Source organism: Monodelphis domestica, chromosome 1 (genome assembly GCF_027887165.1).
Source record: "Monodelphis domestica isolate mMonDom1 chromosome 1, mMonDom1.pri, whole genome shotgun sequence".
NCBI lineage: Eukaryota > Metazoa > Chordata > Mammalia > Didelphimorphia > Didelphidae > Monodelphis > Monodelphis domestica.
The window spans coordinates 346,996,137-347,015,112 of NC_077227.1; the positions used below are offsets into that span (position 1 = coordinate 346,996,137).

The window sequence follows — 18,976 nt, forward strand, 5'->3', positions numbered from 1 at the left end:
AGCCGACGCTTGCCATTGGCTTTGTCCGCACGGCCCTCTCCCTCCTATTGGTTCAGGCCGATGTTGCTCGGGCGCTACCTCCCGCCCGCCTGCGCAGTCGGGCTAGGTTGTGTGCGGGGCTCTTAGGTTAGTTCCTGTTAGGCCCTGGCCGGGGGGTGTAGGTTGGAGCCTCTGGAGATGCCCGGTGGCCGGCGGGCCGGGGAGCAGTGAAGGGGGCGTGTAGGGTGGGGGGGCGCGGCAGCGCGGAGGCCCGCGGACGGGTGGGGGTCGGGGAGGGAGGAGTGGTAGAGACCTCCCGCCCTGCACCATGCTCATAGAGGATGTGGATGCCCTCAAGTCGTGGCTGGCCAAGTTACTGGAGCCGATGTGAGTGTCCCCGGGCCGCCGGGGCCGGGGCCGGGGCCGGGACGGGCGCCGGAGGTCAGGGCCGACGTGGGCGTTGGGGGCCAGTGGGGGAGGGGGAGAAGGAGGCCCCTGCGGAAGGGGGGCCTGGGCTTGGCGAGGTTCTGTTTTGTTTGTTTGGGGGGGAGGGGGGAAGAGACCCCTCCCCCACCAGAGGAGGAAACAGCAAGGATGGAGGGGGGGGTCTTGCCTCCAACGAGGGGTGCCTGGAAGTGGGTCAGGAGAGGAGGTGAGTAGGGGTCTGTTTCGTTGGAGGTGGGGGGAGGTAGACACTCCTAAGAGGTGGGATGAGGAAGGATTGGTCAGGGGATGCTTTTCCCCCTAGGGGTACGGAAAGGACAGAAAAAGAGGTTTGTAGATGGTCTGTTTTATTTGGGGGGGGGTAATATCAAGACCTTCCTTGGGGAAGGAGGGAGCAAGGTTAGAAAGATATCTTTGCCCAGGGTTGAGAATTGGTTGGCGGGGGTTGGTGGTGGTGGTGGTGGTGGTGGTGGTGGTGGTGGTGGTGGTGGTGCGGGGAGTCCAAGCCGGGGTCTGTTTTATTTGTTTGGTGTGGGATGGTATATTGCACCCTCTTTTAACCCCTACCCCAAGTGGAGGGAGGAAGTACTGTGGAGAGGGATCTTAAGTCTCACCATGGGGGAAATGAGGATTTGAAGTTTTTTATCTCTGGGAATTTGGTCCTGTCCCAAAGAAAAGAGAAAGTTTGTGGGCCATCTTTGCCATCTTCTCAAACTCAAAAGAGGACTTTGGGCAGAGTGCAAGTAAGTAGCTCTGGGTAAGTGAGGGTTGCTGAGGACAGGATCCAGGAGCACCTGTGTTGGGCGTTTTATTTTCTTGTAGTCCGGAGGAAGAGGAGGGATATTACAGACTAACTTGTTACTTTTGTTTCTTGGGGTGGGACTGCTACACTCCTGAGGAAGTCCATTTCAGTCCAGCGTGACATTTTTAATTTTGGTGTGTAAAGGTGGAGGGTGAGAAGTAGAGGACGAACAGCAAGTTTAAAAAAAAAACCCTACAAGATTCAGATCGATGACTACCTAGTGAAAATAACATTATAGGACATTTGAAAGTCTTGTGAGAGAATCTAGCTGAGCGTATGGAATGTCTTATAAACAAAAATAGTTAGAAGTGGCCCAGGTAGGGAATATTAAAGTAGCAAAATTTATTTGTCCGATTAGTTATATTCGGAGGACAATATGAAAAGGAGAAGGAATGCGATAGTCTGTATTTTGTTAGTTTGATTTCTTCTCCCGTGGGGGGATGGTAGTGGTGGGTATTGGTGTGTTTTGAGATGCTGTACAGGGTAAAGAGGCCAATTCTTATTGCAAAGTCTGCACAGTTTTAAGCAGCGGCTTCAGTTTCCTATTTGAAATATTTTGGGCAGGTTTCCCTCACAGCTAGTTTTTATTGTATATTGGCAGAAGAGAAATGGAACAGGATGAGGCAGGATTTTGTGATCATCGTTTTTGGTTGTATGTATGTGTTGATTTAAATTTTTTTTCTTTTATATAATGACAAGTATAATGGTTCCAGATTTCCCCATTATAATCACTTGCCTTTTCTTGTTTTTTTTTCGGTTTTATTTTTCAATTTTGAGCTTTAAAAAAAAAATCAATTACATGTGATAACAAATTTCCACCCAAGTTTTCCTAAGTTATATGATCAAACTTATCTCCCTCTTTCCCCTCCCGGTGCTGGCAGACCATTTGACCCTGGTTATACATGTTTTATCATGCAAAACATTTCCATATTGTTCATTTTTGTGAGTAATCTTATAAAACCAAACCCCCAAAATATAAACCCAAGTAAACAGTTGAAAAGTCATATGCTTTTATCTGCATTCAGATCGCCTTTTCTACGTCTTCTAATTTTATTCTTTCCATTAGATTGAAATATCCAATCTCCACCCCTCCCCCCATCATAAAACTTTTGGAGAATGTTTTAAAGTTTCTTAAATCTGTTAACAGTACCCCCTCCCCCCAATTTTTTCAGTATATCTTATTTGAATGATTACGATTCTAGGAATCTTGCCTTCGATTTTCATTAGTTATAATTTAATTATTAGGTTTAGTTAAACATAATTAGTTGAATTCATTGTTTCAGTTTATTTTTGAGTTATTGTAGCATAGTATTTAAAATTGGCAAGGAGCCTTAGTGATTAGAGTATCTCTCAGATTTAGAGGTGGAAGACACTTTAAAGGCCATCTAGTCCAATCCTTCCTCCTTTGACAGATGAGAAAACAAGCTGGCAAAAGTTATGACTTGTCAAGTTTGAACCCAGTTTCTTTTGAGGCCAAAACCTGTGCTCTTCCCACGGTACTAACCTGACTCTCAGCTCTTTCATTTTAGAGATGAGGAAACAGGCTTAGAAAAGTTAATTAATTGCCTTGTCCCAAGTTTATTCATCAGGTAGCCAGTAGAGTGTCGGAATTTAAATCCAGGTCCTCTGATTTCAAATTCACTACTCTGTCCACTAAATGCCACACAGTCTTTCAACTTGGCAGGTATCATACTTTTTCTGTTATTCAGAGAAGTTACTTTTTTTTTTCTTATCTAAAGTCAGAACTGTAGATAACAATATAGTTGGCTTTTGCTGAAATAAATGCATATTACTAGGAGTTGTATATGTAGGTATGGTATGAATTATGCAAGATATTTAAATTACTAGGAAGCTTTTATGGAAAGATTAGATTTCTTTTAATAGCCAGATGATTAAATAATCTACTAAAGTGGATTATGGTTATAAATGTACATTTTTGTGTTATCCAGAACCATGAAATTTTTCTTTAGCCAAAATGTCATGATAGTCTCATGATATTTCCTGGCTAATTGTTAAGCTTTCAGGTAGATATTTATGATCTGCATGTGAAACTTGGATAACTTATTCTTGTGTTACATTTTCTCTTCAATTAATTTGCAATAATGTTGCATAATCTTTTTTAAAGTTTAAAAAAAATGTTAGTCGTGGTCCTTAGTGTAACAGTACAGGTGTATGTATTGGCATATGTATATACATAGGTATGTACATATATTCATCTATAGCAACAGATGCTTTTAAGCTACAGGAGATGGAAGTTTCATAGTCTCATATTACTTTTGGGTGAAAGAATAGGGTAAGAGAAAACACTGGAGGAAATATCCTCTTTCATTTGCAGGTGAAATGGAGTTATTTTTTGGTATTATAAAAGCAGTTAGTATTACAATAAGGTAGAAAGGGAACTAGATTTGAGTTAGGAAACAAATGTCTTACCCTTTTATATTGACTGGTCTTAGGTAAACTTTTGCCTATAAAATGTGAGTGTTCCCATGCATCACAAGGCTATTAATAAGACAGCTAGTATATTTTAGAGCTAAAAGGTACATTTGAATTAATTCTACTACCCCATTTTACAAAAGAAAAAACAGACTAAGGGAAGTGAAATTCAGACTAGACCTTGATAGAATTCGAATTTCTTTGAAGGCAGAGTCTCTTTTTTTTCCCCCCTTTATATCTTGATTGCCTAGCACATAATAGGCAATTAATGCTTGTTGGGTGATTGGTTATCTAACTTTACACATCTTATTATTTGCAGAGCTGGACCCAAATCCTTATGTCTCAACTAATAATGTTAGTAACCTTTCCACTATACCACACTACATCTATTGGATATTTAGAAATAAATAACTTTTATTATTTCTTTTATAATTTATAGAATACCCCTAGTGACAGCTTCATACATAGGGACTGTCATGTCATAAATTTAGACCTGGAAGGGATCTTAAAGGTCATCTGACCTAATCTCATTTTTTAGATGAGGAAACTGAAATTCAGATAAGTAAAGAAATTTGCTCATGATCACAAAGGTATCAAGTGGCAGTGCTCAGGTTTGAACCCAGTTTCTTTTAATTGTCCTCTTTCCACTACCCCATACTGCTTCTTCTCTATATAATAACTTGTTTAAGCTCTTGTGACTAGAAAATATTAAGTGAATGTAAGGTATTATTCCTTGATGAAAACATTTCTTTTAAGTTCTTCAAATATATATTTTGTAAACCTGCCATTGTATATAGTGTTGTTTTTTTGTTTTGTTTTGTTTTTGGACTTTTGAATATGGTTGTTTCATATGTATTCATTGATTTCTCAGGAGAACTGGGATCTAGGTTTTTTTTTTCCTTTTTGCTTCACTGTGTGATGCTGGAGAAATCATTTAACTTCTCTCTACCTTTAGTGTCTCATTTGTAAAATAGGGCTGATGATGCTAGCCTTTTGTCAACCTTTATAAGTATGTCACTGAGTATTAATGGGGTGTCTGAAAAAATTCTTTGTCTCAAAAAGAATGTCAGTATAAATTCAAGGTTGTAATATTCTTGATCTTGAAGTTACTTTTCAAGTTTATGAAAATCGATTTGACTATTCTTTATGTGTAAGTACTTTAGCTGTTGGTAATTTTAAACTGTAAAAGATCCATCACTGAGCCTTAGGCCTTGCTGACTGAGGTGCTTTATATCAACATTTCCTTTCTGCTCCTGGTTCTGGAGACCTTTTATTCAACCTCAAGGCATTCTTTGCTGATTTGTAAACATTACTGATTTCTACTCCTTAGCTCCCGGCAGAACTCTGACCTTTTTTTTGTTTCTCTGACTATATAGTTTAGTGTGAGATCTGATGAAACTGAGCCTTGAATTACAATTCAATGTTCTGCTCAGGCTACATATGTTTCTTGTTGTGCTGGTCCAGGACCTACTTCCCCTCCCCCACCCCAACCCTGATCTCATGAACTCCAGGCCCTAAGTAAAATTTTTAGTTTATTCACAAGGAAGGAAAGTTGTATACAGAAATAACAAGACCCGGATTACAGGTAATATCAAATTTGTGTAAATGCTTAATCTGGTTCTTACTGAAAACGTCCAGATTATTCTGTTTATCTGTTGTTCCTGGGCTCCAGCTTGGCTTCAATACTACAAAAATGAAATTGGCAACTCTCAACCCAGACTATCACCTGCTAATTTGGGATTTGCCTTGCTTGGGATCAAGTTCATTTGTCCATCTGCAAACCCAGCTTAAATCTTAGCCAATTAGAAAACCTCTTGATTGCTAGTAGGCTTTTGGTGAACCACCCATATTTATATTACCTTTTCCTCATAACAAATATTACAGTTGAAGAATCCCCCCCAAAAAACCATCAACCTGATATCCATTTAACCCCTCCATCCCAAAGCTCAGGAAGCAACTATCACTTTCATGACATAAATTACCAGCTGCTATTCAGAGATTACAATAGCAAAAGAAAAAGTATTGCAGACATAAAGTGAAGCCCCAATGAAGTCCTCTTAGTGAGAGAGGGTGGAAAGGGGATTGTGGATGTCCTGACCTGCACAGACTGAAAGAACTAGGAATATTTTGTCTTAGAGAAATGAAGACATGACATGGGGAAGCTTTGTAGCTATCTTCAAATATTTGAAGAGTTATTTTCAAGGAGGGATTAGCTTTGTTCTCTTTGGCCTGGATGGCATAAAAAGGAATGATGGGGGCTTTATGTGTATGGGTATATCTCAGCCCTCCTCTGACCTCCCAGCTCTATCTCATTTTATTATATATATCTATATGCAACCTTCATCTCTTACTCTCAACTGAACATGCCTACTTGGATCACCCACAGGTATCTTAAACTGAACATGCTTACTGACTCTACTTTCCCTCCTACTTCTTTCCCTGTATCCTAATCATTTACCCCATCTTGTCTGTCCTATCTCCACAACATATGTCACAGCTGTCCATTTCTTTACTTTTACACACCAGAACCATTTTAATTTAGTCCCTCATCACCTCTTATGTGGACTATTGCAATAGCTTCCTAATTTGTATCCCTGAATTCAAACCCTTAGTTGCCAATTTGATGTTCTTCAAGTCCAACAATGCCACTCCACTGCTTATGAAGTTTATTTGGCTACTTATTGCCTAGGAGATAAAAAACAAACTGCTCTGTTCAGCATTCAAAGCCATTCACAAACTAACTCTATCCTGCTGATTACATATCACTTCATCACCCTCAGTCCAGTCAAACTGTCTTATTTTCTTTCTCCCTTCTCAAGGCCTTTAAACATTGTCCTCCATATCCTGAATGCTCTCTTCACCTCTGCCTCTTGAAACCACCCTTAGTTCCCTTCAAGGCTCAGAATGCCACTTCTTATAAGAGGTCTTTCCCGATTCTTTAAGTTTATGGTTCCTAATGTCCCTGGAATTCTTTTGTATTTATTTATTTTGTACCCATTTTTGTATCTACTTGTCAATATATATCTATATTGAATATGCATGTTCTTTCCCTTTGAGAGAAAATAAAGAATCTTGAGGGCAGGGACTGTTTTCTTCCTAGTGCCAGACCCATAGTAGGTGCTTCATTAATTAAGCTCATTGAGTCCATTTGAAGTTGTAGAGAAAGTGTTCTGTTCTTCATAGGCAGAAATTCCCCAACAGTTCCCAATTCTATAAAAATGACAACCTGGTACAGTAGTGAACTCCCTTTTATTAATCACTTTGGAGTGTTATAGAAGGGATTCAGGAAGCTGTATTGTTTGGAGTAGAAGATTATTTTTAGTTTCCTTTCAATTGAGATAGTCTGTAACTCTTGCATGTGTCTTTCTGAACAGCTAGTTATCAGTCTCTTAGTGTATTTGTGAAATGGACAATATTGCTATCTTTAAATATCACAGAACATTGTATTTGAAGTGAAGAGATTTGAATTTAAATAGCTGCCTTGCTTGCCACTTACTGATCAAGTGATGTTGAGCCAGTCCTTTCCTCTCTCTGATTTATCAGTTGTAAAATGAGGGGTTGGACTGGAAAACCTCCCGATCCTTTGTAAGGTATACATAGACACTAAGTTTGTGAGTTAAATTTAATTTATGGATTTATTTAGCAGTTGCTAGTCTGCCAAATTTTGCCTTAATCTAGAGTTTCCGTATTTTTTCATAGAAATTTGAGTCAAAGGAATTCTTAGAGCAAAGAATCTTGCCCTTTCTTGTCATGGATTCCTTTGGCTATCTGGTGAAGCCTACATACATCTTAGCATAAAATACTGAAGTGCTTAAAATATGTAGGATTACAAAGGAAATCAATTGAAATACATCTATAAAAATATATTTTTTACAAAAGGTATTAGACTTTATGTTCCACACTCCTCACTCCTATGCTGGCTTATTTTTATGAATGAGGAAACTGAGGACCAGTGAAGTGGTTTGCCTTTGATCACTTAGGTAATATATTGCAGAGTTCAGCTCTGACTTCTGACTCCAAGGCTTGTGTTCTTTAAGGACATTGTTATCCATAATTTGACACCACAGAAAGTTTTGTGGCTAATTATCCTGTGGATTAGTCCAGGAGATCAAGTATCTGTGATTTCTAGGTAGAGTGTTCCTACATTGATAAGATGCAAATTATCTTTAATTTAATAAGAGTTAGTTACTTGAGGCTCCAACTTGGTTGACACGTAAGTGCCAAGTGTTATTTAAATACTGGTCTTCCTGACCCAAAGGCCAGTATTGTATCCCCTTGTGCCATGCTGCCCCTAGATTTGCTCACATGGGCAAGAAAATCAACTGGCAAGCAAATGTTTAATTTATCTATTGTGAATAAGAGAAATTCTTTGAAGGTATATATACATACTGTGCTTGAGAAACATGTGATAGCTCCTTAGATAATAAATTCCACAAGGGCAGAGATTAAGTCTTTTGCTTTATTCCCAACTTCTACATAGTATTTTGTTTGAATATGACAAGTGATTAGTAAATAGCTATTGAATTAGGGAAATACCATAACTTATTAAAGATGACTGATCTCAAAGAATGTAGCCCAAAAGTGCACTGAGACTTTGTTATCCACTGTTTCATAGAAAAGTATTACATTTGGCATGAGTTTGGTTTAACTTTTTAGATTAAAACAAAATAAATTAACACTATCCCTGGAAATATACATTCATACATACATACATACAGGCATTTAAATACTTATTGATTGATTGATGTGGTGGTCAGAATTACTTAGACATCAGAAAGTTAGTGTCCAGTATATTGCTTAGCCAATATATGCTTTTGGGAGCTGTTCTATATACTACCCAGTGGTATCTGAATCTGCCAAAGTGATAAGTTAATATTTATATCTATTCTTAATTTTCTAGAATAAATCTAGGTTTTCTGGTGTTACCTTTTCTTCTTAAACATAATTTTTATAAACTAAATACTCTAATTTTGTTTTAAATTAATATTTTACAGTTAGCTTCACGCCCCCCCTCCCCCCTTTTTTAAAAAATATAACAACAAACAATTAAGTATCATTGTGGTTTAGTGTGAATAGAAGACTAGCTAGCCTTTGAGTCAGGAAGGCCTGGCTTCATGTCTTGCTTCTGACAAACCAGTTCTGTGACCATGGATAAAATAATTTAACCTCTGTGTGCCAGGCTACTCTTGAAGGCTCTGTATATTACAAAACTGTTGCTTTTGTACATTAGTGGAGGAATTTCCAACATCTGGAATTCCCTAAATTGATGAAATCAAACTTTTGGACAAAAATAAACATAAAGTGCTTATTTGTAGAATACTATGACACAAATTTATATACCAGTGAGATTGTAGTCCGCAAGGAGCTTTCAGTTTAGCAGATACAGATAGCTATACTATATAGTGTACTAAAAAAATTCATTAGAAAGGTACTTTATAGGAAATGATAGTTTAGGAAGTGTTGCAGAATTTATTTCTCCTTCATGTATGTACATTAGCCAGTTCCAACACTTTAGAAGTAATATAACTGTTTTGTCCTATGATAGGATTAACTCCATTGGTTTTACTTGTTATTCCAGTATGACTGGGCTAAATGCAGGACATTTTTACCTGTCCCAGTATATGTTTGAATGTCTCCTCAGAGATAAGGGTGATAGACACTGGGTTGAAAGTTCAAGTCATATAATTAATAGATGAATGCCAAGTTCTTTAAAGGTCAAAAAAGTTGTAAAGGATCTTGCCTTAATTCCAAAAATCAGTACCATGTATTGTTTTTTTTTTTTTAGTAGAGCCCTTGGGCTTCTGACCAATGAGTTGAGATTTACTATTCTGACTTGGTGGCTGGATGTATAGCTCATCATATAGAACATCCTACATTAGACATCTTAAGTTAGGAGGTTAAAAAAATTAAACCTGAATATTTTAAATTGGGAAACTTATTTTCTTCATTGTTTCTAATATAGTTACAAAAGCTCATTTGAATTGATTTCATCTTAAAAAATAATGTTTACAAGCTAAGAAAGATGATTGGATTCAGTTCCTGGCTCTGATACTTAATACTTGTGTGACCTTGGGCAAATCATTTAATCTCTATGGTTCTCAGTTTCCTAACTATAGAATGAAATGGTTGGTAATAGGTATGAGCTTTTCCAGCACTAAATTTTATGATATTCCTGCTATGAACTCTTAAGGCTACTTTTTAATTTTTTGATTCCTGCTTTAATAAATGATAAGTTGGTTATGCAGTGAACTAAAGCATAACTGAGTTTGTGATAGGAGATTAAAATTAAAATTCATTAAAATTTCTGATAAACATATTTATCCATTTTACACTAGAAAAGTTTGGGCCTTTGATACAGTTCTTGCCTTTTCCTTTTTTGAGTTCCATTTTTTAAGAAAAAGTTTGCCTAATGATGGAAATAAAATTTTAAGTCTCGTGTCTATCATCAGCCCTCCAAAATATACCAAGAACTTGAACTAAAGCAGAACTAGGTTGTGTTTTTATAAAAAAGGTTTTATTGATGCTATTTTAAAAAATCACCATCCCATACTCAATAGTAATCTTTACTAATAACAAAGAAATATAACTAGCAAAAAAATTACTAAATTGGCTGTCTCACAATGTACCTCATTCTGAATATGTGATCCATCTTCCAATGTTGGCTATGGCATCCCCCAGAGTTCTGACTCTTTTTTGTATCATTTTCCTTTATGTTGTTGTGATCATTATGTAAATTGTTCTTCTAGTTTTGCTAACTTTTCTGTACATCAGTCCTTACAAGTCTTCAAAGTTTCTCTGAATACCTTTTGTTTATCATTTCTTCTTCTATTACATTTATATACCATTACTGGCTCAGCCATTTCCCAATCCCACTCAATTTCCAGTCCCTTGCAGTCACAGAAAAAGACCATTAATATTTTTGTATATGTGGGGTCTTCCTGACTACTTTTTACCTGCTTAAAGTAAACTGGAATATTATTTTCATTTTCAAAAACAAACCAACTCAGCTCCATGAACACCCCCTCTAACATTTATCGTTTTCATCTTTGTTAATCTGATGAAAAATGAAATCCCAGTGCTATTTTAATTTGTATTTTTTTAATGTTATTGGAGCGTCATTTTATAAATAGTCGTTGCATGTCTTCTTTTGAAAACTCCATATTTATATCCTTTGAAAGTAGATTTTTTTTCTCATGGTGTTTCTGACATTGAAAGTTAAAATTTTAAAGAGGCAGAATTTCCATTTCTGTGACTACATATGATGAACAAAAAATTAGTTTTCTAGTCATTGTCAGATTTTTACAATGCATTTTACTAGTTTAAAAAATGTTTTAACCTTTGTTGATATCTTTTTTAGACTATCACTTTCATTTCTGAATATATCTTTCCTTAGCAAACTATTCTTTGTTACAAAGAAAAGAAAAAAAGCAGTTTAGTAAAACTAATCAATATATCAACTGACTCTATAGTATGTGCAGAGTTCCAGAACTCAAGGGAGAATGAGGTTCATTTTCTTTGAGATCAGCTTTGGTCAATTATAATTGTAATGCATTTTTAAAGCCTCCTTATGAATAGTATATTTATAACATTGATACCAAATCCTCAGAAACGTAATTGGGCTTCAGTTTTTGAAGATCACTTAGGTACTCAGTAGTGTCCTAGAGTGTATCCACAAATGCACAATTTAACTGTTTCCTGTTAAATTTTAGTGGCTTATTAGTTTACATTGGTAATTTTCTTCCAAAGCCAACATTTTAGTCATGTATTAATCTGCTAACACTTTGTGATTCTGTTCTTTTGGTCTGTAAATGTGTTCTATTATATTCTGTAGTATTATAAATAAAAAATTGCACTAGTAGAAATATAGACAGTTCATGTGATTGTGTGTGGTTACCTTTGGATCATAGATTTGGAGGAATAACACCTTGTTCTATTTCTTCCAAATGAAATAGGTCCAGTAGAACATAAATGTTTTGTCTTAATTTTGTCTTTGTCTCCTTACCACCTAGCATAGTGCCTACCTAGCACTTTGTAAAGAATTAATACCGGTTGATTGTTTCCTTTGCTGCTATTCCCAAATGCTAACCTGACAGCAAATATTCCTATCTGGAGCACTTTATCTGTATCAGTGTTTTCAAAATCTACAACTATCAGGTATTTGTAAATGAATTTGGTCTTTCTTAGAGTCATAGAATATCAGAATTCACTGGGACCTTGTTTTTTAGTTTATTTTTAGTTATTTTACAGTAAGGATGACCTGTTCAAGATCACGATTATTAAAAGATGGAGTGGAGACTGAATTCAGGTCTGCTCATCCATGGCTCTTTTCTGCTATATGATACTACCTCTATAAAACTCATTTGAGTTTGGTTGCTTTGATATATGTTTATTTAATAACATTTTCAATTTAGTAGACTTTTAGTGGGTTCTAGCTGCAGAACACTTGCTTTGAGGTATTGCCATATTTAGATAAGACCTATTAGAATTTGAAAGATTTCTGTCATTTTTTTTCTGTCCCCTTTTTCTTCATTAACCCAAATATCTTGACTCCCTCCTGATCCTGTGTTCTTGACATCTAGGTGGCGCAGTGGATTGAGTGCTAGGCTTGAAATTAGGAAGAACTATGTTGGAATCTAACCTCAGATACTTACTAACCATATGGGCAAGTCACTAAACTTCTGCTTGCTTCAGTTTCCTTATTTGTAAAATGAGGATAATAATAGCACTTAATTCACAGGGTTGTTGTAAGGTTCAAATGATATAATATTTATTAAGCACTTAGCACAATACCTGGTATATAGTAGGTGCTATATAAATGTTAGGTATAATTCTTGTTAGGAGCTCTGAAGTTCCTTAAGGCTCTATATCTATGATTATATTGATCATTACTATCACTCATCATTCTGCCTTATATAGTAAGGTCAGAGGACTCTGAAGATATACTCAATATCACAGTAGCTGTATATTGACGTGATTTTTAATACATTTTATTGTTTTGTCATTATAACAGCCATTTTTGGAGAGGAAAAACATCTCCCCTCCTATTGAATCCTCTCCTATTAACAGAGAAAAAGAAACAAAAACAGCTGACACAGTGACTGCAGCTGATAATGTATGCAGCATTCTGCCTTAGTAGCTCTCTGCCTCTCAGCTATGGGAAGGGAGGTAGGTTTCATCATCTGTTCTCCAGCATCTTTATTGCTTTTTTCATTTACTTAGAGTTTGGCTTCCTTTTGGCATATTTTCATTTATATTCTTGTAGTGAAGTAAATAAGCATTTATTAAGCTCTTACTTCCTTTTGGCATATTTTCATTTATATTCTTGTAGTCAAGTGAATAAACATTTATTAAACTCTTACTATGTGCCAGGCACTGTGCAAAGTAAGCCCTGGGGATACAAAGAAAGGAGAAAACAGTTCCTCCTTACCTTCTAATGGGGGGAGGGAAGAATGTGGGGGGAAAAAAAAAGCTTTGTACAAGTGAGATATCTTCTGAGTGAATTGGAGGTAATTTTAGAGAGAAGGCACTAACATTGAGGATTCTTGAGAAAGTGGGATTTTATTTGAGGAAGCAAGGGACAAAGAAAGTGTGGAAGGAGAATATCCCATACATAGGAGATAGCCATTGAATGGTAAAGCCAGCTCTCTTCTGGGCCCTCTTATTCTATACAACTTCACTTAGACAATCTCATCAGCTCCCATGGATTTAATTACCATCTCTGTTGATGATTCTCAAATTCTCTTACAACCTTTAATCTCTTTGCTTATCTCCAGTCTCAAATCTCCAACTGCCTTTCAGATATCTTCAACTAGATGTCTTATAGACATTTTTTTAAAAACTGAATCTTCCATCATAGAATCAATACTTTGTATTTATTCCAAGGCAGAAGAGTGGTAAGGACTAAGCAATGGGAGTTAAGTGACTTGCCTGGGGTCACATAGCTAGGCAGAGCCTGAGGCTAGATTTGAACCCAGGCCTGGCTCTCAATCTACTGAGCCACCTAGCTTCTCCCCCAACCCCATCTTAAACTCAAATGACTAAACTGGAACTCATTTTTCCCCTTAAGCCTTCCTCTGACCTAGGACTTCCACAGTTATAATAAGGGTATCACTATCCTCCCTGATCCTCAGGCTCAGAACTTAGGTATCATCTTTGATTTCTTACTATCTCTTACTTCTCATATCTAATTTGTTGTTTATCAATTTCACCTTTGCAACATCTTTTGAATATACCCTCTTTTCTCATACAGCTACCACCCTGATGCAGGCCCACTTCTTATATCTATTCTTACCTAGATTATAACAATGGCCTGTTGTTTGGTCAGCCCAACACAAATCTCTTCTCCATTTAAGTCCAACCCACCAAAATGAATAAAGCATGAGTTTAGTTAAATCATCACCCTCTCCCACTCAGTAAACTCCAGTGGCTCCCAGACATTTCTAAGAACAAATCTTTTTGGCATTCAAAGCTTTTCACAATCTAACTTCTTTCTACCTTTCCAGGCTTCTCACACCTTACGTACATCCCTCCTATGAACACTTCTATCCAGTGATACTGGCTTCCAAGCTGTTATACAAACAAGATACTATCTCCTGGCTTCAGGCATTTTTTCTGGCATAGCCTCCCATGCCGGGAATGCTCTCCCTTTTAATCTCCAAATCCTGGCTTCCTTCAAGTACCAGCTAAAAATCCTACTTTCTAGAGAAAACCTTTTCTTAATCCCTCTTAATTCTAGTAACTTCTCTATTTTATTTTTTATCTTTTGTATAGTTTGTACATACTTGTTTATTGTCATTCATGGATTATGCACTCCATAGCAGAGATTTATCTTTTGCTTTTCTTTGTATACTTAGCTTCTTAGTACTATGCCTGACACTTAATAGATTCTTAATAAATACTGACCAACTGACCTCTTGACACTGGTGGATTATATAGTACATGGAGGGGAATAAAGTATAAGGAGACTTGAAAGGTAGGAAGAGGCCAGGTTATTAAGGCTTTTAAAAACTGAACAGGAGATTTAATATTCAAACATGGAGATAATAAGGTGTTATAGGAATTTATTGAGTAGAGTAGTGGTATGATCAGCCCTATTCTTAAAGAAGCTTACTTGGTCAGCTAAATGAAACATGAATTAGAGAGGGGAAAGATTTGAGGTTAAGGGTAAATTTTAGGGGTTGAAACTGAATATAATTTTAGTTGCTTGCCAGGGATTTAAATTTTAAATCCCAATGAAATACACAACTCAGAATGGAATTTATGGTAGTTTATTTACAATAGAAGGAAGAAATTAAGAATGAGAGAGAGAGGGAAAAGGGAATTGAATTGCTCCAGCCTGGGTTCAGCCAGGCAGGAATTCAGAGGCCTCTGCCAAGGGGCCTCTCCAGAAGCCAAGGGAAAAGGGAGTCAGCCTTCTCACTCACTACATGACCCTCTAAAAGGAAAGCAGTCTGAGGTCGCACACTGAGCTCCTCCAGGGTCCAGTTCTAGGGCTATGTCCGCCAAGGGTCCCTCTCACAGAAAGTGACATGAAATATAAAGGCAGTTTTTTACATCACTTCCTGTGTCTCACATATACCAATAGTGACTTAAGCTTGGCTTAGGACAGTCCAGGGGTTCAGTCAGTTGTTTCTGATTTGTCATTTGCTAGCACACGCTGGTCATAGGCCTTCCTTCCTGACACTTAATCCTTAAGTGGAGGTGTATACATTCCTGGTGGCTAGAATTCTAAAGACTAAGCATGGTGGAGTAAAACTAAAATTCACTGGAGGCCTGTCAGCAGGTAATTGTAATAGTCCAGGAATGAGTTTATTGAGGCCCTGAACCAGGCTGATGGCAGTGTCAAGAGTAGAGGATGGGGTGTATACCTGACAATGACTGAATATGGTGGGGAGGGAGTGAAAGAGAGGGAGGAGTTGAGAAAAATAGGAAGGTTGTGAGCTTGGGTGGTGGTGTCCTCAAAATGAATAGAGAGAGATTCAGGAGAGGTGAGAGTTTGGGAGTGAAAGATGGTGAGTTCAATTTTGGACATATTGACTTTAAAATATCTATAGGACATCCAGTTGAGGTAACCAATAGGCATTTGGAACTATGAAATTAGAGGTCAGCAAGTGATTAGGGCTAGATAAATGGATTGAGAATCATCTGCACAGAAATGATAATTGAATTGAACCCATGGGAGCTGATGAGATCACCCAGAGAGATAGTATAGAGGGGCAAAAGAGACCAAGACAGATCTTTGAGGAATACCCTAGTGGTTGTTTCATGTTACCTAGATGAAGAGTTAGTAAAGGAGAGTGAGAAGTACAATAAGGCCCCTGTATATATCCTGAGGATATATTCCAAGACCTGTCATGGATGACTGAATCCAGGATGTAAGTGAACACCTGCTGACCCCCATATATATGTGTTCTTTTTCTCTGCTTCTGTCCCTTGACTGAGGCTCTCTCTAAAGCCTCCCAGTCGTATCCTTCTCCCCCAGAACCCCCCACCCTCAAAAGTGGAAATAGAAGTGGGGTGGGGGAAGACCCTGTTGTCACAGTTCAACTTTTGCAAGTGACTTCTATCTTGTGATGCTTTGCAAGGTGGACCTCCAACACTTCAGGTTGCCTGTGGATAACTGAAACTGCAGAAAGTGAAACCTTGGATAAGATTACCCACTATAATGGTCACATGTATAGGAGGAGAACCAGGAGAGACCAGTGTCATAAAATCCTAGAGAGAACAGAATACCAGTGTCAAGAGGGTGATCAACACTGTTGAAGGCTGAATAGAGGACAAAAAGTATAAAGACTGAGAAAAGAGATGACTGGTAACTGTGGAGAGAACAGTTTTAGTTGATTTTTGATTAGATCAGAAGCCAAACTACATAGATTTAAGAAAGTGAGGGAAGTGGTTATCACTGATTGTAGATGGTTTTCTCCAGTAGATTCATTATGAAATAGTGGAAGAATATAGGTGATATTTAGTGAAGGTTAGACAGTTCAGGTTTGTTTGTTTTTTTAATATGGAGAAATATGGACCCAATTGTAAATAACAAGGGAGAAACTGAAGATTAGTGAGAGGAGAAGCAATCTACTGTAGAAGGCAGTATGGATACATACAGTGTGATGCTTGTAAAGGAGTTAGTCCTCTCCCCTGAAATAGGGGTATAGGAGAAGATAGTGAAGGAAGACTTCTAAGTGATGTGAGCCGAGAAGGAGGGAATAAGTGGAACCTTTGGTAAATAGCCTGTTTTTTCCCCCCAAAGTATGAAAAGGTTCTCAACTGACAGGAAAGGGGATAGGGGCTTAGGAAGGAAGAAAAGGTTTGGAATGGCCTCTAAGGTGAGTACAATTAAGAAGGTATAAAAGGATTACCTAGTTTCAAGAAAGACCTAGTTGAGATTATGTAACATAAATTTGTAGTGGACCCATTCAGCAGTTTCATGTTCTCCTCTCTGGCTTTGTTTAGCAGTATATGAAGCTAAGGCAATGGATGAAATAATAAATGGTTTGAGATTTGGTAAGATATAAATTGGTAATATGATAAAAGGGCAAAGTACTAGAGTGTAGCAGGATAGAGTTAGAAAAGGAGTCAAGTAAGGGGAAGAAGAGTATAGCTGGTACAGGGGAACTAACTCACTTTGGAAAGAACTAAGAGGGGTTGGAAGTCTTGGTGAAGATGAAAACAGGAGTGATAAGGCAGAGAGAAAGATGGAATGGTAATGTTCTTTTGATCCCATTTATTTCTTTTTTTACATTTGTTTATAAAAGTCTTCCTAAGTAAATTTGAATTCCACATATTCATTGTTACTGCGTAATAATTCATTATGTTTATGTACTACTATTTTTCATCCATTAGTTGATATAGGTACTTTGTTTCTAGTTCTTAGCTATTCTAGAAAGAGCTGCTACAAATTTTTGATAGACATATTTGACCTTCCAGCTTTGACGGATTTAGTATATGCCTAGTAGTGAGATCACTGGGTCAAATGGGTCAGTCACTTTTCTTGCGTGATTTTAGACTGCTCTCCAGAAGCATTGAAGCCGATACAGAGCTCTACTACCAATATATTATTCCACTTGTCTTCGCACAGCTCTTCCAACAACTCACTTTAATATTTTGTTGTCTTTACTAATTTATAGGTTTTCAGTGAAACTCCAAAGTATTTAGTGAATTTTGGATGACACTTAAAAAGTCTGCAGTTCTTCTTTGGAGAACTATTTATTAATATATTTTGACCAATTAGATATTGCAGAATTGCTATTTATTATCTCACCCCCCCCCCCCCCATTTCTTTCTTTGACAGACTCACCCTCCTCCTTAGGAGCTTCTGTTTTTCTAAATGAAACAGGAATTTCTTCCCTTTGACAAAGGGCCTCCCTCCCTCCCTCCCTCCCTTCCTCCCTCCCTTCCTTCCTCCCTCCCTCCCTCCCTCCCTCCCTTCCTCCCTTCCTTCCTTCCTCCCTCCCTTCCTTCCTTCCTCCCTTCCTTCCTTCCTTCCTTCCTTCCTTCCTTCCTTCCTTCCTTCCTTCCTTCCTTCCTTCCTTCCTTCCTTCCTTCCTTCTCCCCTCTCCCTTCCTCCTTTTCTCTCTTTTCCCCTCCCTGTCTCTCTCTCCCTCTCCCCTCTCTCTTTGTCTTTCTCTCATCCTACCTATTAGCTCAGTTACCTAGATATCCATGCATCATCCATGCTGCCCTCCTAGCTCTCAAAAGTAAATCCCAACTAAATGTTAATTGACAGTGTGTTAGCTGAAAGTTTTTTTTTTAAACAAATTCTATATGTTATCTTTTTTCAAGGGTGATTCTTAAGATGTGGTGAAATGGCAAGAAGGAGATTTGGGATTGAGGGTACAGGAGGCTTCTGGCTAACATTGTAGCAAGAGGCTATCAGGTATCCATGATTGGATTACTGATGGGTTTGGGAGCCAGGCATTTTGGTGACTTCTGAAAAGTACTGACTCCTATTTTAACTGAAATCTTTGGGGAAGAAGTTTCCTTCATCCTTAATTTTTTTTTAATTAGCAGTGAAAAAAACTTTAAAGGAAATGTTTGTGTGCTAGTTTAGACATTATTTTCATATGAAAATTCATTTAATGTAGACTTTCCAAATGAGGGGTGATTTTATACTTGACACCATTGCCTAACAAAAAAAAATTATGTTTTAAAATAATTTTGTTGTTTTTTTTCCTAATTAAATTAGATGTGATGCAGACCCTTCAGCTTTAGCAAACTATGTTGTAGCACTGGTCAAGAAGGACAAACCAGAGAAAGAACTGAAAGCCTTCTGTGCAGATCAACTAGATGTTTTTTTACAAAAAGGTAATTGTTTTTATA

At 37.5% G+C, this 18,976-nt stretch overlaps 1 protein-coding gene across 4 annotated transcripts in view; it reads left to right on the forward strand.

Moving 5' to 3' along the window:
* The first annotated feature begins 81 nt into the window (after positions 1–81).
* The window catches only part of RBM27 (RNA binding motif protein 27), a 74,353-nt gene continuing 55,458 nt past the window's right edge, over positions 82–18,976 (forward strand). For all 4 annotated transcript variants that reach the window (XM_007473833.2, XM_007473835.2, XM_007473834.2 and 1 more), the window contains exons 1-2: positions 82–366; positions 18,843–18,961. In XM_007473833.2, the coding sequence (XP_007473895.1) occupies positions 308–366; positions 18,843–18,961 (178 nt within the window). In that variant the 5' untranslated portion in view covers positions 82–307. The remainder of the gene's footprint in view (positions 367–18,842; positions 18,962–18,976) is intronic.